General features: G+C 47.7%; 1 protein-coding gene across 1 annotated transcript; it reads right to left on the minus strand.

Moving 5' to 3' along the window:
• Positions 1 to 1,701: 1,701 nt before the first annotated feature.
• Positions 1,702 to 4,244, minus strand: LOC125528836 (uncharacterized). Its single transcript, XM_048693270.2, has one exon. It carries the CDS (start codon positions 4,223 to 4,225, stop codon positions 2,078 to 2,080), a length of 2,148 nt encoding a protein of 715 aa, XP_048549227.2. The 5' UTR covers positions 4,226 to 4,244; the 3' UTR covers positions 1,702 to 2,077.
• Positions 4,245 to 26,584: the final 22,340 nt, after the last annotated feature.

A 26,584-nucleotide genomic window follows, 5' to 3' on the forward strand; every position in this document is an offset into this window, starting at 1 on the left:
CATGTTAATCTATAATTTCTGTTGATTGAATTGAAATGTTTATAAATGAAAAATGGCATGAATCTTTGAATGTACTTGCGTCCTGATGCTTTCATGCTCAAGGTAACTAGATTATGGGAGCGCCCGTTTGACAATTTGGCGCCTGCACGTTTCTTGACTGGGCCGTTTTCGAATCTGGCCCATTCCCTGCTGACAAAGGAAAACGTGAAAAAACAACAGTGCGAGAGCTGGGGTTCGAACTCACCAACTCAGGTCTATACACACTAACGCAACAACCACTAGACCAAGCTGATCTAGGTGTCTATTAACAGAAAACAGTTCTACTTATTGCTTCTAATAAAACATTAACTGAAATTTCAAAATTACCTCAAAAGTTCATCGGTTTTGAAAAAAGGTCATCAATTTTTAAGAAAAGTTCACATAAAATTGAAAAAAAGTTTATCGATTTTAAGAAAAGTTCACAATCTTTTTAAAAAAGTTCATCGATTTTGAAAAAAGTTCATCTAATTAGGAAAAAGTTCATCAAAATTTGAAAAAAAGTTCATCAAAATTTGAAAAAAAGTTCATCAAGTTTATGTTCGGCGACAATTTTTTCGGTCCCCTATTAATTGTTTTCAGAAGTAGGCCGTGCATTCTATTTCATACTCCAGGTATGGTAACTTCTGTTGTTACTCCAGGTTCGATAATAATGCTATTTCATTCTGCATTTAAATTTTTAGAATAAACTAAAAATCTGAAATTAATATTGTTCACCCAGATCAATTGAATACTGACGCAAGTTTTGGTCTCCATGGCGAACACAAGTTTTTTTCTTCCGTTGCAACGCACGGGCTCTTTTGCTAGTAAGATGTAAAGATAAATACTCTAGTTGAGAGAAATAATATCTTCAATAAGGGGTTTGGGGTTACATCATTCATCAACCATCATTTGCTCTCTCATCATTACAAGGACATAAGAATTTGTACTGATCAAATGTGCCTGTACAGATCTCTCTCTGTTTACTTGTACATGGTCATTACAATATCTTCAGTCAACCAAGATACTGTAGACAAATACTCCAACATCTAGCATATGGCATATTCTAACAAATACTCCAAGAAACTGTAAGCAGCTAGGAGTAACAAGCATCTGGAAATTCTTTCAGGATCAAGCAGCTAGACTTACCAAATGCTTTGTTTCCTCCAGGTCCATGTAGATTCACAGCAAATTCAGAAGTTAACAACAATGTTATTGTATTTTATCAAAACTGTACAAATTAATGACACCAATTTCAGAAATTGACAGCAAATGGCACTTCAAAAAATTAACAACAAATTCCATAACAATGAGCTAAACCTGACAAGCCATAACATTGAGTTAAACCTACAATGAGTTAACATTCAGTTAAACCTGACAAGCCAACAGAGTTGCAGTATTTATCAGGATGGGAACCCACCCTACTGTGAACTTGGCAGCAATGTTCTTGTGTGTTTTCTCTCTGTTGCGCCAGCAACAGAAACTGATTGGTCGCTCTCTGTTGTGTAATTTACCAAATCATATTTCTTTTGCTTATTGCCATTGAGTCTTTAATATCATCATATATCAGAGTAAGGCGCACATATTAGATTTTTCCAATATGTCTGTCAGTGCGCTTTGGTCCATATAATACTCCTCTTAAATCAACATAAGTAAGACAATACCTGACTCATACGAGCAGCTGCATATCAACACGGCAGGTCAAGACAGCAGCTTGACAACGTTTTAGTGATCATGACAAGTTCACAAATGACAAACCACAACACAACGAGCATAGTAAGTTCCTGTTTCTCCGACTTCTCTCACAAGTCATAAAAGACACAACCGCACACATAAGACATAAGAAAGTTCCAGAGTCACACACATCATAAAGGAGACACGTTCATGAAACTTAAATACTTGATAAAAATGATAACTTGACAGCATGATGCCATCAACTGATCTCCTCAATCACCAGCCATTCTGCCACAGTCCTCAACAGCTTAGGGCCAAGGCAACGAGCTCGCCTTCCAGCGCGCCTACGTGAGCGCCTTATTAGACCTTCTTGAGCCAACCCACTTTATCAAACACTGGAGCAGGCCAGTTGGACCAATGCTGATTGGGATCCAAGGGCGGCAAAGAGAGCCCTCAAGGTGTCATCTTGCATCTTCCGGAGTCCAGGCATCGGTCCACTGAGCCAACGGTCATTGGATGACCGATTCATAGCAGTAAGACTGGGTGTAATCCACACGGGAGATGGCCAGTTGGACCAAAGCTGAGGAGACACAAGGTCCACCTCGCTATTATTGCCCAAGCCAACTACTCCAATATCACGAGGACTACTCTTACGGTTTTTATTGTACTCATCATCGTCAGTAAAGTAGGCATGATTTCCCTTGAGAGCAGGGTAATCTTTGGCACTCAGACAAAGTGGATTGTTGTGTCCAAGAAACAGCACATGGTCAGGCAAGCAATCAATTTCCACAAGCCTCTCTGTGCAATCATCAACTGTGTGTAATTTGATTTCCGTAGTATGCGGAACATATATTTCAGGGTCACCATCTTCATCAGGATCCTCAAACTCTTTAAACCTTGAAACAAGCAGCAGACCACCCCATGGGGCCTGAACAATGTATACGGCATCGGGATAAAAATCCTCGTCGACTCCTCTAATAATTTTCATTGTAACAGCAGGACCACTAAGATCGAAGGCATGGATTTCTCCCTTTATATCCACTGCGTACAACAACCCATCCTTGTAGGTGCAGTCCTGATAGTGATGGTGTGGTGGCAGCAAGGTCCACTTATCATCCCCTACTCTTGCAAACGAGAGGTGATTGTATGGCTCGTGGATTAGCGCAACGATGTAGCTTCCTGTGGATGTATCATGAAACACAAACGCCTTGATCTGGAGCTGTTCCCGCAGCTCACAACCAGCGGGGATCGATGGCGTGAAGAAAGCTCGTCTTGCAGAGTGACTTGGGTATTCATACTTCTGGACAGCACCCAAGTCATCAAAGATGGGCTTCACGTACTCCATGGTGGTCACCGAAGGGAGAGCAATCTGTTGACCAGTGATAGGATTGACGAGGTGCATTTCAGATCTATCATCGACGGTTACCAGGAAGCCGAGTGAGGACCCAATCAAAAACCTACTGCTGAGAGGTGGCTCCGGAAGGGTTAACCTGTAAACCCTCTTCTCCACTAGGCTGTAGAGGCATGCAACATTCTCACCGGCAGATTCAGAGGTGTAGAGCAGGCAAGGCGTCTGGGTCTGTTTGTACTTCCCGAGGTTGCGCAGTGTGGTGTAGGCAGAGTGCCATAAGGTGCAGACAGAGCCAGCACGCACAAGGTCAGGGATCTCAAGAGTGGCAAAGACATGCATCAAGATGTCTTCTGGTAGTTCAGGAAGTGTGCCCACAGTAGTATCTATCAGTAGTGTCTTCTTCAGTAAACTGGGTGGAGAGAGACCTAGCAGCTTAGATAAAACTGGTAGTGCCCCGAAGTTCGTTACCATGGCTATACTAGGGGCATCCATGGGAGTACAATCTCTGTTGGAAGACGAACTGCTTCTGCTGAAATACTTGCAAAATAACAACTTGGGTAGAGCACGAAGAGGGCAGACAAGGTTGTGGTCATATTTATAGATCACCAACCGAGGTTGCCTCACTCCTAAACCGAGTAGGTGAAGCAGATCCGAGTAGCCCAAGGAAATCACTAGATTTTGACTTCCTGAGGCTTGTGGCATCAGAACTTGGACCAAATCTGGATAAGACTCGGGCTTGTTGTTGTTGTTACATGCTAAAAGACGGATCTTTTCTGCCAGAACACCGATCCTGTTTGCTTCTCCGAGATCCCCTCCGGTTCCGGGAAGGGGGGAAGAAAGAGCACTAACCGTTGGCTGCCGGCACGAGCAGATTGGGTGCGGCCTGGGGAGGAGGAGCACATCCACGGAGCTCCGCCGGCGCATCCCAGGAGGGGAGCGTTCCGCCTCGAGCTGACCATCCACCACGGAATCAGGTGGTACTGTGGGATCCATCAGTCCCACGGCGGCCGGCGGCGGTTCTGGGTGGAGGATAGGACCGAGAGTACAGCTGGGGAAGACTCGCCGAGGTCGGGAGGGAAGGGGAGGCGGCGAGGTGCGAACGATGCGTGCGGCAGCGCTCTGCTGTATTGGGGGGCGGCAGCGCTCTGTGGGAGGCGGACGGTGCCGGAGGGGAAGGGGACTCATCTATACATTTTTTTTTTGAGGAATGGGACTCATCTATACATACCAGGCCATGGGCAGCCCGGCCGAGCTGATCGTACCGTCGGGCCGGGCTCGGGCCTGGACATTGAGCCTGACAGGCATACCGGCCCGGGCTCGGGCCTGCGAAAAACATGATTTTAGTCGTAGTTGGACCGGGCTGATCGGGCCATGTCAAGCTTGTTCAGGCTTGGGCTCAATCTAGTAGGCCCGAAGGTCGGGCCGGGCCGGACTCAAGCCTGGGTTTTCAGCATCGGCTTTTTTTAGCTCGGCCCGGCCCGACATATGCCTAGGTATATCACTCATCTAATCTTTGTATCTTTGTTATTTTAAAAAATCTCTATTCTTTATTAGGACAATAAAACTAAGCCCGAGAGTATCTCTAGCAGATCCTGTAAACCGGGTCATTCGACAAAACAACCATCGGGTTTACCGGACGAAGGCTATTTTGCCGTCCCGAACAGATCCAGTACATTTGACCATCCTAGATATTTTTTGTGGGATTAATCCCAACCCAATTCCGCCATATCTACAAACTACCCGACTTGCCCTTGTTTTTGCCGGATCCCCTTTTCCCTTGGCACGAACCAACTTCCGGTTCCTTCCGTTCCCGCCTCTCATGCCACCGTCGCCTCCAACCTCACCATCCCGCCTCGCAGCGCCAAAAACCGACTGTATGGAATATCTGCAGCCGCTGGGTGCCCCATATCATGCGCCGCCGCCACCTCCAATGTCGCTGCTCCGTCCGCCCGCACCTTTCATGTCGGCGCCGCCCCAACTCCTTCCCCCGCCGCCATGAAGAGGAAGCGGCGGGGGAACCATCTCATCCAAGGGGGCGCAGCCGGCGCGACACCACCCTCTTTCGGCGCCGCTCCGGTTCCTCCCGTCAAGGCCGCAGGCGGGAGGAAGAAGACCGCCTCCACCGACCCCGTCGGTGCACGGGCAAAGCCCCAGAGGAAGAAGGCGACTGCGTCAAGAGGTCGGCCTCCTCCTCCGCCTCTGGCGGGCCACGACCTCCCCATTCATGGCAACTCTACGGACGTCACACCTACCACGTGTTCGATGAAACGACCGGGAGGTAAAAAATCTTCATTTGCTCCGGTTATCTTTCCTTCACCCGTTGGAACACTTGTTTGAGCTTTGCCCATCAAATTTTGTAGACAAAGTGTGACATCCACATATACCGAGATGTTGGCCAAGTGTGCGACAGATTTGAGTTGCCCCTTAATGATTTTGATGCGCCTCATGTGGAGGTCGAGGCGGAGGTGGATCAAGTGAATGACGGTGGTGATGAAGTGCAAGTGATCGACGAGGCCGACTATGATGCTAGGGTGGGGAGGACCGGCAACTACACAGAGAGGAAGTATGTGTGCTTGATTCAAGCATGGGAGAGTGTCTCACTTGACGCCGTGGTCGACAAGATCAAAGCTATAAAAATTATTGGCAAAGGATCAAGGACAAATACCACCAAATCATGTCGTTCCCTTCCGACCGGATCTTGAAGTCACTTCAAGGTTGTTGGGACATCATCAACAAAACTTGTGGCCGTTGGAGTGGGTGCTTGGAGCAAGTGCAGAATGCACCTCAAAGTGACGCCATTATTGATGATTATGCGAGTATTTCTTAATCTTGTTGCCTTTGGTTAATGACCCACAAGTATAGGGGATCAATTGTAGTCCTTTCAATAAGTAAGAGTGCCGAACCCAACGAGGAGCGAAAGGAAATGACAAGCGGTTTTCAGCAAGGTATTCTCTACAAGTGTTGTAAGTAACAGTGATAGATAGTTTTGTAGCAAGATAATTCCTAACAAGTAACAAGTAGCAGTAGTAATAAAGGTGCAGTAATGTGGCCCAATCTTTTTTATAACAAAGGACAAGCCGGAATGCTCTCTTATAATAAGCAAAGAGTTCTGGAGGACACGTGGGAGTTGTCATCTAGTCATGTTCATCATGTTTAGTTGATTCGCGTTCGTTACTCTGATAATTTGATATGTGGGTGGATGAGGGAGTCCTGGATTAAGGGGTCCTCGGGCGGACGAATTACTCGTTATAGGCCGAACTGGTGGGCCGTGAAGATCGCCACAGAAGATTATCCCTCGTATCCGGATATGACTCCTATATGTGTAGAATGGCAAGTTTAAAGTCCGGATGTAATGTTTCCTTCCTCTGTAAGATGGTTATGTACAACCCTAGGTCCCTCTAGTGCATATATAAACCGGAGGGTTTAGTCCGTAGGGACAATCACAATTACCATAGGCTAGACTTCTAGGGTTTAGCCTTATCGATCTCGAGGTAGATCAACTCTTGTAATCCTCATATTCATCAAGATCAATCTAGCAGGAAGTAGGGTATTACCTCCATTAAGAGGGCCCGGACTTGGGTAAACATTGTGTCCTTGTCTCCCCTTGTTACCATCGATCCTCAGATACATAGTTCGGGACCCCCTACCCGACATCCGCCGGTTTTGACACCGACATTGGTGCTTTCATTGAGAGTTCCGCTGTGTCGTCGACAGAAGGATTGATGGCTCGCTTCGTCATCAGCGACAGCGCCACCCCCGGGGAGATCTTCCTTCCCGGTCAGCTTTTCGTGTTTGGCGGCTTCGTGCTACACGCCAACTCGGATGGCCACCTTGAGCAGGTTGATAGCTATGCCCTTGGTCATCAGATCAAGTTTGGAAGTCTGAATTACGTTGCCGACACCCAACGAGATTTGATCGTCGAAGGATTCGCACCCTCGGCTGTCGCTCCCTGCCTACACGGTGAAGACATCTTAGATCTATCACCAGATCCCGTCCAGGGGTCAACATCCGTGTCTGCTCTGGCCCTAGATCCGGAGCAGATCACTTCGTCCGAAGACGGGTGGATAAACCCCGTCGGACTCTCCCCCTCCATGGAACTTTTAGCCGGAGGCTCAACGGCGATTATGCCGCTCACAAACCCAGGATCGAATGGGACTCTCCTCGCCGCTGGAAAGCCGAACTCGTTTCCAATTACGAGCTCCAAACTCTTGGGATTCACACTCTCCAGGCTCGATCAAGTGGTCATCACTGAGCCTGGCTCCGCAGACCCCCAAACTCCTATCCAGCTCTCGCTCTTAAACGAGGCGCTGGACTTACTGCAATCTCTCGCCATTACGGAGGATTCGCTGCCGAACTGTGCCCAGTTAAAATTGGGGGCTAAGATCAGGGAATTTTGCTTCCCACCCACCACCCACTTGGTAGCCACAGTCGAAGACTTAATCGACGTACTAGACTATGCTTCCAAAGACTATGATGGTATGGACCACGACGTCGAAGCTGATCTAGGTCAAAACCCGCCCTTCACCGGGCGATGGACGGCCACTTCTACCTATGACTTATACATGGTGGACACATCCCAGGAGAAGGACGACGATGGCGACAAAGATCCAGAAGAGGATAAGCCCGTCAATGAACCTCCTAAGCACCGGCGTCAGCGGCGCCGCTCACGATCGCGTCGAGAAAGGGAAAGTAATACCGGCACCGGAGACAATGAGGCTCTGGAGGATGCCGAAGACCCCGTAGAGCCAGCGTTGGAGCAGGACGAGCGGGAGGATGGCCAATGCAGTCCCGAACAACTCACCGATCACAATGATTCCGAAGACAGTAACTACCTACCTGTCTCCGAAGAGGTTGTCAGCCTGGGAGACGAGGAATTCATCGTCCCAGAGGAACCCCTCGAACAAGAATGCTTTCAATGACAGCTTATTGCCACAGCAAGGAGCCTGAAAGAGCAGCAGCAGCGGCTTAAAGCCGAGCAGGATACGCTCAACAACATATGAAATGAAGTGCTAGACGCTAAAGAAAGATACGGCCGTGAGTGCCAAACAAAGAGCTATCCCAAGCGCAAGCTGCTACCACAATTCGACGACGAGGCCCTTGCGCCAATTCCGTCGAAGCATGATTGGGCCGATCAACCGGATCGACCACCTCATGGACGGGACAAAGTGACTGGTAATGCCGTATATCAACCCGCACCTCCTAATCGTAAAGGAAAGGATACAACGGCTCAGGGCCATAAGTACGACTTACGTCGGGACCTAAATAAAAAATCCGGCCAGGCTAGCTAGATCAATCTACGGATCAAGAGAACGTGCTCCTACACGGGATGGTAACTATCAAGCCAAGCACACTGGATACAATCAAGTTCAGAGTCAAGACCGAACACAGATGCCGTGCGTACTACGTCGCGATGCCACACAATACAGGGGCGCTGCGCACCCTCTGTGCTTTACCGATGAGGTGATGGATCACCAATTTCCGGAAGGGTTTAATCCCGTAAACATTGAAACATATGATGGAACGACGGATCCCGCTGTATGGATTGAAGACTTTATTCTTCACATCCATATGGCTCGTGGAGATGACCTCCATGCCATCAAATACTTACCTTTAAAGCTGAAAGGGCCAGCTCGGCACTGGTTGAACAGCCTCCCAGAGAACTCCATTGGAAGCTGGGAAGATTTAGAGGATGCTTTCCGGGCTAACTTTCAGCGGACTTATGTCCGGCCACCGGATGCTGATGATTTAAGTCACATAATCCAGCAACTCGGGGAGTCATCCCGCAAGCTTTGGAATCGGTAGCATACATTCCTCCCTCATAATTATTTTCAGTAGCATCATGAATGAATTCAACAATATAACCAGCACCTAAAGCATTCTTTTCATGATCTACAAGCATAGAAATTTTATTACTCTCCACATAAGCAAAATTCTTCTCATGAACAATAGTGGGAGCAAACTCAACAAAATAACTATCATGTGATTGAGAATTAAGATCAAGATGACAAGTTTCATGGTTATCATTATTCTTTAAAGCATACGTATCATCAGAATAATCATCATAGATAGGAGGCATGCTTTCATCATAGTAAATTTGCTCATCAAAGCTTGGGGGACAAAAAATATCATCTTCATCAAACATAGCTTCCCCAAGCTTGTGGCTTTGCATATCATTAGCATCATGGATATTAAAGGAATTCATACTAACAACATTGCAATCATGCTCATCATTCAAATATTTAGTGCCAAATATTTTAATGCATTCTTCTTCTAACACTTTGGCACAATTTTCCTTTCCATCATACTCATGAAAGATATTAAAAAGATGAAGCGTATGAGACAAACTAAATTCCATTTTTTGTAGTTTTCTTTTATAAACTAAACTAGTGCTAAAACAAGAAACAAAAAGATCCGATTGCAAGATCTAAAGATATACCTTCAAGCACTCACCTCCCCGGCAACGGCGCCAGAAAAGAGCTTGATGTCTACTACGCAACCTTCTTCTTGTAGACGTTGTTGGGCCTCCAAGTGCAGAGGTTTGTAGGACAGTAGCAAATTTCCCTCAAGTGGATGACCTAAGGTTTATCAATCCGTGGGAGGCGTAGGATGAAGATGGTCTCTCTCAAGCAACCCTGCAACCAAATAACAAAGAGTCTCTTGTGTCCCCAACACACCCAATACAATGGTAAATTGTATAGGTGCACTAGTTCGGTGAAGAGATGGTGATACAAGTGCAATATGGATGGTAGATATGGGTTTTTGTAAACTGAAAATATAAAAACAGCAAGGTAGCAAGTGGTAAACGTGAGCATAAACGGTGTTGCAATGATAGGAAACAAGGCCTAGGGTTCATACTTTCACTAGTGCAAGTTCTCTCAACAATAATAACATAATTGGATCATATAACTATCCCTCAACATGCAACAAAGAGTCACTCCAAAGTCACTAATAGCGGAGAACAAACGAAGAGATTATGGTAGGGTACGAAACCACCTCAAAGTTATTCTTTCCAATCAATCCATTGGGCTATTCCTATAAGTGTCACAAACAGCCCTAGAGTTCGTACTAGAATAACACCTTAAGACACAAATCAACCAAAACCCTAATGTCACCTAGATACTCCATTGTCACCTCAAGTATCCGTGGGTATGATTATACGATATGCATCACACAATCTCAGATTCATCTATTCAACCAACACATAGAACCTCAAAGAGTGCCCCAAGGTTTCTACCGGAGAATCACGACGAAAACATGTGCCAACCCCTATGCATAGGTTCCCAATGTCACGAAACCCGCAAGTTGATCACCAAAACATACATCAAGTGGATCAATAGAATAACCCATTGTCACCACGGTTATCCCACGCAAGACATACATCAAGTGTTCTCAAATCTTTAAAGACTCAATCCGATAACATAACTTCAAAGGGGAAACTCAATACATTACAAGAGAGTAGAGGGGGAGAAGAAACATAAGATCCAACTATAATAGCAAAGCCCGCAATACATCAAGATCGTGCCAAATCAAGAACACGAGAGAGAGAGAGAGATCAAACACATAGCTACTGGTACATACCCTCAGCCCCGAGGGTGAACTACTCCCTCCTCGTCATGGAGAGCACCGGGATGATGAAGATGGCCACCGGTGAGGGATCCCCCCTCCGGCAGGGTGCCGGAACAGGGTCCCGAGAGGTTTTTGGTGGCTACAGAGGCTTGCGGCGGCGGAACTCCCGATCTAATCTTTGTTCTGGAAGTTTTAGGATACGTAGGTATATATGGGTGCAGGGAGTACGTCGGTGGAGCTACGGGGGCCCCACGAGGCAGGAGGGCGCGCCCCTACCCTCGTGAGCACCTCCCTCATCTCCTGACGTAAGGTCCAAGTCTATCCGGTAGGTTTCCTTCCAAAAATAACTTCTCTAGTTGATTTCATTCCGTTTCGACTCCGTTTGATATTCCTTTTCCTCGAAACACTGAAATATGCATAAAACAGCAAACCTGGGCTGGGCCTCCTGTTAATAGGTTAGTCCCAAAAATAATATAAAAGTGGATAATAAAGCCCAATATTTCCCAAGATAGTAGATAATATAGCATGGAGCAATAAAAAATTATAGATACGTTGGAGACGTATCACGACCCTGCCGGTAGGAAGCAAGACGGCGAGAGCGAGGAAGCGGCTATAGCTTAGGAAGCAAGCAAGGAAGGAGGAAACAAAGGAAATGTGACTTGTGGTCGGGGAGAAAAGGGGGTGGGGAAGGGGAGGGGGGCGGGGGTAGATATTTTGGCGGTAGGCCAAAATTTTGGAGATGTGGAGGGAAACTTTGTGTGCGGTGCCGCCGGACCATTCACTTTGAACGATTGTGTGCATCGCAAACAATTCTTTGGCTTTACGTGCATGGGATGAGTTTGATAATTCAAATTTTGGTGGAAATTTCGCCGGGTACGTCATTTGTGGCACCCCGGGTTAGAGCAACCGGTTTACCCTGCATTGCCATCCCAGAGATCGAGTCTTCTGGCAATACACAACAACATGGTACAGAAATAACCACTTTATTGATACTAGCGGGATACATAGGTCTGATATTACATCGAGATGCGAGGCCAAGCGGCACACACGATGCTGCTGGACAGTATGTACATTATTTAATGAACATGGCTGGGGCCTCGATCACACGAAACTACACGGCATCGGAAGAACGACATAGCGGGACTCCATAGCACTGGGACACCGACGTGGACACGGCCTAGACACGAGGTGCGCTCCGATGCGAATCGACTTGCCTGAAAGCTGGCATAACACGCCAGGTCAGTGCATGGAATGTACTTGCAATCTCACAACAAACATAAGCACGATGATAGACAATATCATGATAATTAAGCAAGTTAAATTAATGCAAGAAATACTACAGATGCAATGCGGCCAAACAGTGCACCGAGTCACGCGGACTCGCTTACCAGACGGTTACCCCGTAACCAAACGGTGACCACACCGGGGTCACACCTGAAACCAAAAACCCATGAACACCTCTAGTGTTCAAGGTTCGCCATGAAACAATGCATCACAACAATCACTTAGTTTGCAAGATTAATTATAAAAGTTGATCCATGGTGTGACTTACTCCCAAGTCTTGCCCATAATCGAGGGTGCGACTATCGATAGATTAAATACACTCTGCAAAGGTAGTGCACTTTACCCACACTACGGAGTACCTGGCCTCGCTTTCCCATTCGGGTGGACCAAAATATTCCGACGAAACCCTCCCTTTGTCATGCACTCTCCCCGGCCACTGCTACCTCTTGAGCACTGCGTTGGTTTTCCCTTGAAGAGGAAAGGGTGATGCAGCAAAGTAGCGTAAGTATTTCCCTCAGTTTTTGAGAACCAAGGTATCAATCCAGTAGGAGGCTACGCGCGAGTCCCTCGCACCTGCACAATACAAATAAATCCCCGCAACCAACGCGATAAGGGGTTGTCAATCCCTTCACGGTCACTTACGAGAGTGAGATCTGATAGGATAATATTTTTGGTATTTTTATGATAAAGATGCAAAGTAAAATAAAAGCAAAGTAAAAAGCAAAGGAAATAAATAAGTGTTGGAAGATTAATATGATGAAGATAGACCCGGGGGCCATAGGTTTCACTAGTGGCTTCTCTCAAAAGCATAAGTATTTTATGGTGGGTGAACGAATTACCGTTGAGCAATTGACAGAATTGAGCATAGTTATGAGAATATCTAGGTATGATCATGTATATAGGCATCACGTCCGAGACAAGTAGACCGACTCCTGCCTGCATCTACTACTATTATCCACTCATCGACCGCTATCCAGCATGCATCTAGAGTATTAAGTTCATGAAAACAGAGTAACACCTTAAGCAAGATGACATGATGTAGAGGGATAAATTCATGCAATATGATAAAAACCCCATCTTGTTATCCTCGATGGCAACAATACAATACGTGCCTTGCTGCCCCTACTGTCACTGGGAAAGGACACCGCAAGATTGAACCCAAAGCTAAGCACTTCTCCCATTGCAAGAAAGATCAATCTAGTAGGCCAAACCAAACTGATAATTCGAAGAGACTCGCTAAGCACTTCTCCCATTGCAAGAAAGATCAATCTAGTAGGCCAAACCAAACTGATAATTCGAAGAGACTCGAGTCTCTTCGAATTATCAGTTTGGTTTGGCCTACTAGATTGATCTTTCTTGCAATGGGAGAAGTGCTTAGCTTTGGGTTCAATCTTGCGGTGTCCTTTCCCAGTGACAGTAGGGGCAGCAAGGCACGTATTGTATTGTTGCCATCGAGGATAACAAGATGGGGTTTTTATCATATTGCATGAATTTATCCCTCTACATCATGTCATCTTGCTTAAGGCGTTACTCTGTTTTCATGAACTTAATACTCTAGATGCATGCTGGATAGCGGTCGATGAGTGGAGTAATAGTAGTAGATGCAGGCAGGAGTCGGTCTACTTGTCTCGGACGTGATGCCTATATACATGATCATACCTAGATATTCTCATAACTATGCTCAATTCTGTCAATTGCTCAACAGTAATTCGTTCACCCACCGTAAAATACTTATGCTCTTGAGAGAAGCCACTGGTGAAACCTATGGCCCCCAGGTCTATCTTCATCATATTAATCTTCCAACACTTAGTTATTTCCTTTGCTTTTTTACTTTGCATCTTTATCACAAAAATACCAAAAATATTATCCTATCATATCTATCAGATCTCACTCTCGTAAGTGACCGTGAAGGGATTGACAACCCCTTATCGCGTTGGTTGCGAGGAGTTATTTGTTTTGTGTAGGTACGAGGGACTCGCGTGTAGCCTCCTGCTGGATTGATACCTTGGTTCTCAAAAACTGAGGGAAATACTTACGCTACTTTGCTGCATCACCCTTTCCTCTTCAAGGAAATCCAACGCAGTGCTCAAGAGGTAGCGAAGAAGATTTCTGGTGCCGTTGCCGGGGAAGCTTACGCAAAGTCAAGTCAAGATTTGGACTCCTGACAACGAGCCATTTCTGGCGCCGTTGCCGGGTCAACGCAAAAGTAAACATACCAAGTACCCATCACAAATCCCTTATCTCCCGCATTACATTATTTGCCATTTGCCTCTCGTTTTCCTCTCCCCCACTTCACCCTTGCCGTTTTATTCGCCCTCTCTTTTTCCGTTCGCCTCTTTTTCTCTTGCTTTTTGTTTGCTCGTGTGTTGGACTGCTTGCTTGTCACTATGGCTCAAGATAATACCAAATTGTGTGACTTTACCAATACAAACAATAATGATTTCCTTAGCACTCCGATTGCTCCTCTTATCGATACTGAATCTTGTGAAATCAATGCTGCTTTGTTGAATCTTGTCATGAAAGATCAATTCGCCGGCCTTCCTAGTGAAGATGCCGCTACTCATCTAAATAGCTTCGTTGATTTGTGTGATATGCAAAACAAGAAAGATGTTGATAATGATATTGTTAAATTGAAGCTATTTCCTTTTTCGCTTAGAGATCGTGCTAAAGCTTGGTTTTCATCTTTGCCTAAAAATAGTATTGATTCTTGGAACAAGTGCAAAGATGCTTTTATCTCTAAGTATTTTCCTCCCGCTAAGATCATCTCTCTTAGAAACGATATTATGAATTTTAAGCAACTTGATCATGAACATGTTTCACAAGCTTGGGAGAGGATGAAATTAATGTTACGTAACTGCCCTACTCATGGTTTGAATTTGTGGATGATTATACAAAAATTTTATGCCGGATTGAATTTTGCTTCTAGAAATCTTTTAGATTCGGCCGCGGGAGGCACTTTTATGGAAATCACTTTAGGATAAGCTACTAAACTCCTAGATAATATTATGGTTAATTATTCTCAATGGCACATTGAAAGATCTACTAATAAAAAAGTGCATGCGATAGAAGAAATTAATGTTTTGAGTGGAGAGATGGATGAACTTATGAAACTATTTGCTAGTAAGAGTGTTTCCTCCGATCCTAATGATATGCCTTTGTCTACTTTGATTGAGAATAATTCTATGGATGTGAATTTTGTTGGTAGGAATAATTTTGGTAACAACGCGTATAGAGGAAACTTTAATCCTAGGCCTTATCATAGTAATTCCTCTAATAATTATGGAAATTCCTACAACAACTCTTATTGAAATTTTAATAAGATGCCCTCTTAATTTGAGACTAGTGTTAAAGAGTTTATGAATTCGCAAAAGAATTTCAATGCTTTGCTTGAGGAAAAATTTCTTAAAGTTGATGAATTGGCTAGGAACGTTGATAGAATTTCTCTTGATGTTGATTCTTTAAAGCTTAGATCTATTCCTCATAAGCATGATATCAATGAGTCTCTAAAAGCCATGAGAATTTCCATTGATGAGTGCAAAGAAATAACCGCTAGGATGCGTGCTAAGAAAGATTGCTTTATAAAAGCGTGTTCTTCCAATTTCTATGAAAATAAAGATGAAGATCTAAAAGTTATTGATGTGTCCCCTATTAAATCTTTGTTTTGCAATATGAATCTTGATAATGATGGGACTGAATATGATCCACCTTTACCTAGAAGGCGTTCCAAAAATTCGGAGTTTTTAGATCTTGATGCTAAAATTGATAAAAGTGGGATTGAAGAAATCAAAACCCTAGATGTTGCTAGACCCACTATTTTGGATTTCAAGGAATTTAATTATGAAAATTGCTCTTTGATTGATTGTATTTCCTTGTTGCAATCCGTGCTAAATTCTCCTCATGCTTATAGTCAAAATAAAGCTTTTACCAAACATATCGTTGATGCCTTGATGCAATCTTATGAAGAAAAGCTTGAGTTGGAAGTTTCTATCCCTAGAAAACTTTATGATGAATGGGAACCAACTATTAAAATTAAGATTAAGGATCATGAATTCCATGCTCTATGTGAATTGGGTGCTAGTGTTTCCACTATTCCCAAAACTTTGTGCGATTTGCTAGATTTCCATGATTTTGATGATTGCTCTCTAAACTTGCACCTTGCGGATTCCACTATTAAGAAACCTATGGAAAGAATTAATGATGTTCTTATTGTTGCAAATAGGAACTATGTGCCCGTAGATTTTATCGTTCTTGATATAGATTGCAATCGTTCATGTCCTATTATTCTTGGTAGACCTTTCCTTAGAACGATTGGTGCAATTATTGATATGAAGGAAGGGAATATTAGATTCCAATTTCCATTAAAGAAATGCATGGAACACTTCCCTAGGAAGAAAATAAAATTACCATATGAATCTATCATGAGAGCCACTTATGGATTGCCTACCAAAAATGGCAATACCTAGATCTATCCTTGCTTTTATGCCTAGCTAGGGGAGTTAAACGATATCGCTTGTTGGGAGACAACCCAATTTTATTTTTAGTTTTTTTGCCTTTTGCTTCTGTTTAGGAATAAATCTTTGATCTAGCCTCTGGTTAGATGTGTTTTTGTGTTTTAATTAGTGTTGTGCCAAGTTAAACCTATAGGATCTTCTTGGATGATAGTTATTTGATCTTGCAGAAATTTCCAGAAACTTTCTGTTCACGAAAACAATTGTTAAAAATCATCGGAACATGATAAAATAGTGATTCCAATTGTTGCTGATCAATAAAAAAATTGCCTAGGTCGTCCTATTTTGGCTGATTTTTTGGAGTTCCAGAGGTTCGCGTTAGTTACAGATTACTACAGACTGTTCTGTTTTTGACAGATTCTGTTTTTCATGTGTTGTTTGCTTATTTTGATGAATCTATGGCTAGTAAAATAGTTTATAAACCATAGAGAAGTTGGAATACAGTAGGTTTAACACCAATATAAATAAAGAATGAGTTCATTACAGTACCTTGAAGTGGTCTTTTGTTTTCTTTCGCTAACGGAGCTCACGAGATTTCTGTTGAGTTTTGTGTTGTGAAGTTTTCAAGTTTTGGGTGAATTTTTTTGATGGATTATGGAACAAGGAGTGGCAAGAGCCCAAGCTTGGGGATGCCCATGGCACCCCCAAGATAATCTAAGGACACCATAAAGCCAAAGCTTGGGGATGCCCCGGAAGGCATCCCCTCTTTCGTCTACTTCCATCGGTAACTTTACTTGGAGCTATATTTTTATTCACCACATGATATGTGTTTTGCTTGGTGTCGGTGTCAAAACCGGTGGATCTCGGGTAGGGGGTCCGGAACTGTGCGTCTAAGGTGGATGGTAACAGGAGGCGGGGGACACGATGTTTACCCAGGTTCGGGCCCTCTAGATGGAGGTAATACCCTACTTCCTGCTTGATTGATCTTGATGATATGAGTATTACAAGAGTTGATCTACCACGAGATCATAGAGGCTAAACCCTATAAGCTAGCCTATGGTATGATTGTTGTTGTCCTACGGACTAAACCCTCCGGTTTATATAGACACCAGAGGGGGCTAGGGTTACACAGAGTCGGTTACAAGGGAGGAGATCTACATATCCGTATTGCCAAGCTTGCCTTCCACGCCAAGGAGAGTCCCATCCGAACACGGGACGAAGTCTTCAATCTTGTATCTTCATAGTCCAACAGTCCGGCCAAAGGATATAGTTCGGCTGTCCAGAGACCCCCTAATCCAGGACTCCCTCAGTAGCCCCTGAACTAGGCTTCAATGACGATGAGTCCGACGCACAGATTGTCTTCGGCATTGTAAGGCGGGTTCCTCCTCCGAATACTCCATAGAAGATTTTGAACACAAGGATAGTGTCCGGCTCTGCAAAACAAATTCCACATACCACCATAGAGAGAATAATATTTCCACACATCTAATCTGCCGACCGTTTTTCATAATGTGATGTATTGCCGTGGTCTGGCCATGACGAACCATCTTTCTCAACCAGCCTGCCACTGCCTGTTTTGCGAGGCGATTTTATTGGCACATCTTGTCGAAGCAGAGATCGTGTCCCCCTTATTACGGGATTCTCATCAATACGGATGTGGGTAACCCAATCGTGCCTATTGGTATGTCTCCTCGATTTTAGGCAAGTCCCAAACGGGCACGCGGAGGACGCTTGATATTCATCCCTGAGGGAGTCCTAGATTAGGGGGTGTCCGGGTAGCCGGACTATACCTTCAGCCGGACTCCTGGACTATGAAGATACAAGATTGAAGACTTCGTCCCGTGTCCGGATGGGACTTTCCTTGGCGTGGAAGGCAAGCTTGGCGATACGGATATTCAGATCTCCTACCATTGTAACCGACTTTGTGTAACCTTAACCCTCTCCGGTGTCTATATAAACCGGAGGGTTTTAGTCCGTAGGACAACTCCAACATACAACAATCATACCATAGGCTAGCTTCTAGGGTTTAGCCTCCTTGATCTCGTGGTAGATCTACTCTTGTACTACCCATATCATCAATATTAATCAAGCAGGACGTAGGGTTTTACCTCCATCAAGAGGGCCCGAACCTGGGTAAAACTTCGTGTCCCTTGTCTCCTGTTACCATCCGCCTAGACGCACAGTTCGGGACCCCCTACCCGAGATCCGCCGGTTTTGACACCGACATTGGTGCTTTCATTGAGAGTTCCTCTGTGTCGTCACTTTTAGGCCTGATGGCTCCTTCGATCATCAACAACGATGCAGTCCAGAGTGAGACTTTTCTCCCCGGACAGATCTTCGTCTTCGGCGGCTTCGCACTGCGGGCCAATTCGCTTGGCCACCTGGAGCAGATCGAAAGCTACGCCCCTGGCCATCAGGTCAGGTTTGGAAGCTTAAACTACACGGCTGACATCCGCGGGGACTTGATCTTCGACGGATTAGAGCCACAACCGAGCGCGCCGCACTATCTTGATGAGCATGATCTAGCTCTGCAACCGAACAGTGCCCTGGAGGCCACACACGCATCGGTTCCGACCCTTAATTCAGAGCCGATCGCACCGATCGAGGAAGAGCGGTTGGACGCCGCCTCGGGGGCTGCGATCTCAGAGGCGATCAAGCCGAACACCAGCCCCGCACTCTGCAAGGCCCGTGACTCCGAGTGGCCGGACTCCTCTCCAAACTCCGAGCCCCCCGCGCCCCTGCCGATCGAATCCGATTGGGCGCCGATCATGGAGTTCACCGCTGCAGACGTCTTTCAGCACTCGCCCTTTGGCGACATTCTAAGGTCACTAAAGTCTCTCTCTTTATCAGGAGAGCCCTGGCCGGATTACGGTCAGCAAGGATGGGATACGGACGATGAAGAAATTCAAAGCCCACCCACCACCCACTTTGTAGCCACTGTCGACGACTTAACCGACATGCTCGACTTCGACTCCGAAGACATCGACAGTATGGACGACGATGCAGGAGACCACCAAGAACCAGCACCCATAGGGCACTGGAAGGCCACCTCGTCGTTTGACATATACATGGTGGACACTCCAAAAGATGGAGATGGCGATGGAACAGCGGGGGATGACACCTCCAAGAAACAGCCCAAGCGCCGGCGTCAGCGGCGCCGCTCTAAATCCCGCCAAAGCAAAAATGGTGATTCCGGCACGGGAGATAATAATACTCCGGATGGCGCCAAAGAACACCCCCTCCAGCAAGATTCAGTGCAGGAGGATGAGGAAGCCAGCCCTCACGAGAGAGCGGCAGAAAGAGAGGTTGAGGATGATAATTATATGCCTCCCTCTGAAGACGAGGCAAGCCTCGACGATGACGAATTCGTCGTGCCAGAGGATCCCGCCGAACAAGAGCGTTTTAAACGCAGGCTTATAGCCACGGCAAGCAGCCTCAAGAAAAAGCAGCAACAACTTAGAGCTGATCAAGACCTGCTAGCCGACAGATGGACTGAAGTCCTTGCTGCCGAAGAGTACGAACTCGAACGCCCCTCCAAGAGCTATCCAAAGCGCAGGTTGCTACCCCGATTAGAGGAGGAAGCACCTAAACCTACATCACCAACGCATGACATGGCCGACCGGCCACCTCGTGGCCGTGACAGAGAGGCCTCTCGGCCCTCCACACAAGCCATACCCCAGCGCCGCTCAAAACATACTAAGGCACGGGAAAATGCGCCGGACCTGCGAGAGATACTGGAGGACAAGGCAAGGCAAACAAGATCGATCTACGGATCGCGTGGGCGCCCTACGACACGTGATGAGGATCGTCACTCCGGACATAATAAATCCGGCCGGGCCGAACACAACAGACAAATCTCCTTTGAGCTGCGTCGTGATATAGCCCAATACAGAGGCGCCGCACACCCACTATGCTTCACAGATGAAGTAATGGATCATAAAATCCCCGAGGGCTTCAAACCCGTAAACATCGAATCGTACGATGGCACGACAGATCCTGCGGTATGGATCGAGGATTATCTCCTTCGTATCCACATGGCCCGCGGCGATGATCTACACGCCATCAAATACCTCCCGCTCAAACTTAAGGGACCGGCCCAGCATTGGCTTAACAGCTTGCCAGCAGACTCAATCGGTTCTTGGGAGGACCTGGAAGCCGCATTCCTCGACAATTTCTAGGGTACCTATGTGCGACCACCGGACGCCGATGACCTAAGCCACATAATTCAGCAGCCAGAGGAATCGGCCAGGCAATTCTGGACACGGTTCCTAACAAAGAAAAACCAAATAGTCGACTGTCCGGATGCAGAGGCCCTAGCGGCCTTCAAGCATAATATCCGCGACGAGTGGCTTGCCCGGCACCTTGGACAGGAAAAGCCGAAATCTATGGCAGCCCTCACGACACTCATGACCCGCTTTTGCGCGGGAGAAGACAGCTGGCTAGCTCGCAACAACAACTTAACCAAGAACCTTGGCAATTCGGATACCAAGGACAAAAGTGGTAGGTCGCGTCGGAACAAGCAAAAGCGCCGCATTAACAGCGACAACAATGAGGATACGACAGTCAATGCCGGATTCAGAGGCTACAAATCCGGTCAGCGGAAAAAGCCATTCAAAAGGAATACTCAGGGCCCGTCCAGTTTGGACCGAATACTCGACCGCTTGTGCCAGATACATGGCACCCCCGAAAAGCCAGCCAATCACACCAACAGGGATTGTTGGGTGTTCAAGCAGGCATGCAAGTTAAATGCCGAAAACAGAGACAAGGGGCTGCGTAGCGATGACGAGGAGGAGCACAGACCGCCGAACAACAGTGGACAGAAGGGTTTTCCCCCACAAGTGTGGACGGTGAACATGATATACGCAACCCACATCCCCAAGAGGGAACGGAAGCGTGCGTTACGGGACGTATACGCGATGGAGCCAGTCGCCCCAAAGTTCAACCCATGGTCCTCCTGCCAGATCACTTTTGATCGAAGGGACCACCCCACTAGCATCCGTCATGGCGGGTTCGCCACATTGGTCTTAGACCCAATTATTGACGGATTTCATCTCACAAGAGTCCTTATGGACGGCGGCAGCAGCCTGAACCTGCTTTACCAGGATACAGTGCGGAAAATGGGCATAGATCCCTCGAGGATTAAGCCCACCAAAACGACCTTTAAAGGCGTCATACCAGGTGTAGAGGCCAACTGTACAGGCTCAGTCACACTTGAACTGGTCTTCGGATCCCCGGATAATTTCTGAAGCGAGGAGTTAATCTTTGACATAGTCCCGTTCCGCAGCGGCTATCATGCACTGCTCGGGCGAACCGCATTTGCAAAGTTCAATGCGGTACCGCACTACGCATACCTCAAGCTCAAGATGCCAGGCCCTCGAGGAGTAATCACGGTCAATGGAAACACCGAACGCTCCCTCCGAACGGAGGAGCACACGGTAGCCCTCGCAGCGGAAGTCCAAAGCAGCCTCTCTAGGCAGTTCTCCAGTCCGGCCGCTAAAAGGCCGGACACTGTCAAGCGCGCCCGGAGTAACCTACAACAAGACCGCCTGGCATGTTCTGAGCAGGCGTAGCAATGCGGCCCCAACCCCAGCCCTCGCGAAATAGCGAAACCAGTGCTTCGCGCACATAATTACGCCCTTGAAATTCCATGGGCACAGGGGGAGGGGCACTACCATGGCGTGCCCAAAACACGGCTTATACCGTACTAGGGGCTGCCGAAGTTTTTATTTATTTTTCTCTTACTTTCAGGACTCCGTACTTCAGACGACCTATTCGGCAATTCAACTGCCGCACAAACGATGCAAGATCCAGGAAAGCAGACAAGCCATGCCGCATTATGGAACTCCTAGGTGGTCTCTATTATGAGCAGTATACTTGTTTTGCATACAATTCCGCGGCCTGCCCCTGGACAGGACATGTTAAATAGTCCAGCTTTTTGCTTATCGCACCATTTGTATCGTTCTGCTTTGATAGCAGCCTTTCTATAAACAATGCATAGCTTTCGTCTATGTTTTGCATCACCCTCTTTTTATATATATGTTTATTAATGACAGGTTGCACCCGTACACTATGGTACGGCAAATACGCCAGGGGCTTCAGTACCCCTCAATATGGTGTGAGAAGTCCAAACACTTTCACAAGTGCGGCACCCCGAACTTATAGCATTATATGCATCGGCTCCGAATCATGATTTGGGTCAATGGTTGGGTTTGCCCGGCTCCTATGTTTTGGTGCCTTACGTTCCGCTATATCGGCTAAGGTAGCACTAGGAGAACTACTGCGATTGTGCCCCAGTTGAGCTGGGCTGAGCACCTCAGTAGAGAAAGCTAAAACCGACTGTCATGATGAGGCGCGAGACCGGTCGCTGTTCGAGAGGTTTTTCGAGTCCCTAAAGACTTATGCCGCTTAGAGCGAGGAGCCGGCTTTGTCCGGCCAAGGCGTGGATAGCGCCCCGAACTCGGTCTTCCGAATACTAGGGGCTTCGCCGAAATTAAAAATTATAGAGTTCTATGGCTAAGTGAGAGTGTTCAAGCATTATAGTCTGATTGCCTTGTTCGTTGTGCTGAGCGCCTCCCTCGAAGGACCCAAACATGGGAAAAAGAGCGCTCAGGTTTATCCCGAACACCCCAGCACTAGTGGCATGGGGGCAGAAGCCGACGACTAGCCATCTCTCAATTTTTGATAAACAGCCGCACAGAAAGTAATATTTTAAATTCAAAAAGTATTGCTTAGCGCATATGAACAAGTTTTCAGCGCACAGGATAACACAAGCGAGTTCATTCAAAAATTACATCCTTGGTGCATTCATCCGCCACAAGGCGGGCACCCTTCAGCACGTCCTTATAATAGTTCTCGGGTTTGCGATGCTCTTTCCCCGGCGGAGGCCCGTCCTTCACAAGCTTCTCGCCGTCCAGCTTGCCCCAGTGCACCTTAGCGCAGGCAAGGGCCCTCCGGGCACCTTCGATGCGGACGGAGCGCTTGATCACCTCGAGCCTTGGACAGGACTCCACCAGCCGCCGCACCAGCCCGAAGTAGCTCCCAGGCAGGGCCTCTCCAGGCCACAGCCGAGCTATGAGGCCCTTCATGGCCTATTCGGCCGCCTTGTGGAGCTCGACCAGCTGCTTCAGCTGGTCGCTCAGGGGCACGGGGTGTCCGGCTTCAGCATATTGAGACCAGAACACCTTCTCCGTCGAGCTGCCATCCTCGGCTCGGTAGAATGCGGCGGCATCAGACACGCTACGGGGAAGATCTGCGAATGCCCCTGGAGAGCTCCGGATTCGGGTAAGTAACAAGTAGCTTACTTTTGTATGTTTGCTTTGCATAAAGAATGCCTTACCCGCCGCTATCTTTTTCACCGCATCCAATTCCTGGAGGGCCTTCTGGGATTCGGCCTTGGCAGACTTGGCAGCCTCGATGGCCGCCGCGAGCTCGGATGCTTGCGTCTTCGAGTCAAGCTCCAAACTCTCATGCTTTTTCATGAGAGCCTGAAGCTCTTGCTGTGCCTCGCCGACCTGTGCCTCAGATTTCTCCCGCTCGGTGCGCTCTGAGGCCGCTCTCTTCTCGGCCTCAGCCAGCGCCTGCTCGAGGGTTGCCACCTCAGTTGTGGCCCCTGCAATAAGCAACACAATCCTGTCATTTTTTGCAATCGCATATTTTTATATATTTTTCTATAAGGTGTCCCTTACCTTCCTTCTCCTCGAGCTGCCGCTTGGCAAGGCCGAGCTCTTGCTCGGACCGCTCGAGACCCTGCTTCAGGGTGTCTACCTCCGCAGTCAGTGCGGCGGTCGCAAGCAGCGAAGCCTGCATACGCATATTGACTCTTTTTTGTTAGACTCCTGCAAAATTTATTAGATCCTCTATTCGGCTTTTCTTTCCGAATGCCAAACAGAGCATCAGGGGATACTATCTATGCGGTAATATTTTTTACATATTTTTTACTTACCTCGAAGCCTGTTAGAAGGCCATCACAAGCTTCAGTTAGTCTGCTCTTGGCAGACTGAACCTTCTGGATCACCGTACTCATGATAGTACGGTGCTCCTCGTCGATGGAGGCGCCCTTAAGTACCTCCAGTAGATTGTCTGGCGCCTCCGGTTGGACGGTGGCCGCCGGCTTAGTAGGCTTGCTCCTCTTAGAAGGAGGTCGCCTGCCGCACTCCGGAACCGTTGAGGATTCCGGCACGGTGTCCGGCGCAAAGCCGAACTGGGAGCCCTGGGGGGTCTTGTCCCCTTTACCCCTGGAGTCCGGGAGGTCACCTCGCGGCTCCTCCAAGACTGCCTCCTCTGGGCCCGGAGCTTGTCGCGACGCCACTTCGGCGTCGTCCGCAGTGCGGGGGGGGGGGGGGGGGGGACAGTGGGCGGAACTGAATTCACGTCCGATGAATCCAGGGAGCCGCTCGACGACTCGTCGAGCCCAGCCTTGGGCGGGCTGCATAATCACATTCGGCATAAGGGAAAGCTGTGCAATAAGGGAATGCTATGAGTTACTCTGGTATCCGAATAGTTACGATCCCGCCGAGCGCTTGGCCCTTTGCGGCCACTCCTCTTCGCCCTTGTCGGCGTCGGTGGAGTAGTCCGGGGGAAGGGGCTTCCCCTTCTTGGACCCTTCGGCCTCCCCTGTTGGGGCGGCCTTTCTCTTCTTTCCTCCCCCCGCTAGAGGGGGAGAGGTTTCTTCTTCCTCCTCCTCATCTTCACGGGAGGAGAGCGTCTCGGATTCGTCGGACGACGAGTCCGACACCACCATATGCCGGGAACTCTTTCGAGTCCCCGTGGCCTTCTTCTTCTTGGCCTTCTTTTCCGGCACCACATAAGGTGCCGGAGCCAGCAGCTTCGATAAATGAGCATCTGCTGGGTCTTCGGGCAAAGGAGCCGGACAGTCCATCTGTCCGGACTTCACCTGCCAATCCTGTCAAAGGAAAGGGAGTTTAGATCCCGTATAGAGTCAAACTATGAAAAACTAACATCCTATAAAAGGTGAAAATAGCTTACCTCGCCAGCGTGACGCTGCGAGCTGAATCCGCGGTCCTCAGAGGAGGATGCGGGAGCCTTGGTGCCTTTTGTTAGCACCTTCCAGACTTCTTCGTACGTCATGTCGAAAAGCCTGCTAAGGGTTGGGTGCTGCGCCGGGTCGAACTCCCATAGATTGAAGTCCCGCTGTTGGCACGGGAGGATACGGCGGACAAGCATAACCTGGACTACATTGACAAGCTTTAGCCGCTTGTTCACCAGGGTTTGGATGCATTTTTGCAGTCCGGTCACCTCATCTTGGTAGCCCCACGATAGGCCCGTCTCTATCCAGGACGTGAGCCGCATGGGGGGTCCGGACCGAAACTCAGGGGCGGCGATCCATTCCGGATCGCGCGGCTCGGTGATGTAAAACCACCCTGACTGCCACCCCTTCAAGGTCTCCACAAAGGAGCCCTCGAGCCATAGGACGTTGGCCATCTTGCCCGCCATGGCGCCTCCGCACTCCGCCTGGTTGCCTCGCACCACCTTTGGCTTGACGTTAAAAGTCTTGAGCCATAGGCCGAAATGAGGGCGGATGCAGAGGAAGGCCTCGCACACGACGATAAACGCCGACATGTTGAGGACGAAGTTCGGGGCCAGATCGTGGAAATCCAGGCCGTAGTAGAACATGAGCCCCTGGACGAATGGGTGGAGTGGAAAACCCAGTCCGCGGAGGAAGTGGGGAAGGAATACAACCCTCTCATGGGGCCCTGGGGTGGGGAGGAGCTGCCCCTTTTCAGGAAGCCGGTGCGCGATGTCGTTAGACAAGTAGCCGGCCTTCCTTAGCTTTTTGACATGGCCCTCCGTGACGGAGGAGACCATCCACTTGCCTCCCGCTCCGGACATTGCTGGAGAAGATTGAGGTGGGAAGTGCGGGCTTGGGCGCTGGAGCTCGGGTGCGCAGAAGATGGATAGGCAGAGGAGGAAGAAGGCGTAGGTAAAAAGGTGGATCCTTATCCCCTTATATGGGCGGATGCGACTATGCGTCCCCACCAGCCTGGTAAAACTCGCTTGCCTCCCAAGCGCCGTGATAAATGGTGCGGTTGGGTTACCCGCGTCCGTATTGATGAGAATCCCGTAAATGGGGGACACGATCTCTTCTTTGACAAGACGTGCCAAGGAAGCCGCCTCGCAAAACGCGCTGAGGTGGGGAAGTAAAAACGATTCGAATAAAGGCTTGGCCATAGTGTGATTTCACACTACGGAATACGTCAGCAGATTAGATTTGTGTTAATATTATTCT

The sequence above is a fragment of the Triticum urartu genome, chromosome 5A (assembly GCF_056163025.1).
Source record: "Triticum urartu cultivar PI428250 chromosome 5A, HENAU_Tu73, whole genome shotgun sequence".
NCBI lineage: Eukaryota > Viridiplantae > Streptophyta > Magnoliopsida > Poales > Poaceae > Triticum > Triticum urartu.

Coding starts and splice junctions, on each gene's coding strand:
- LOC125528836 (XM_048693270.2), bottom strand. CDS start 4,225: ATGAGTCCCCTTCCCCTCCGGCACCGTCCGCCTCCCACAGAGCGCTGC.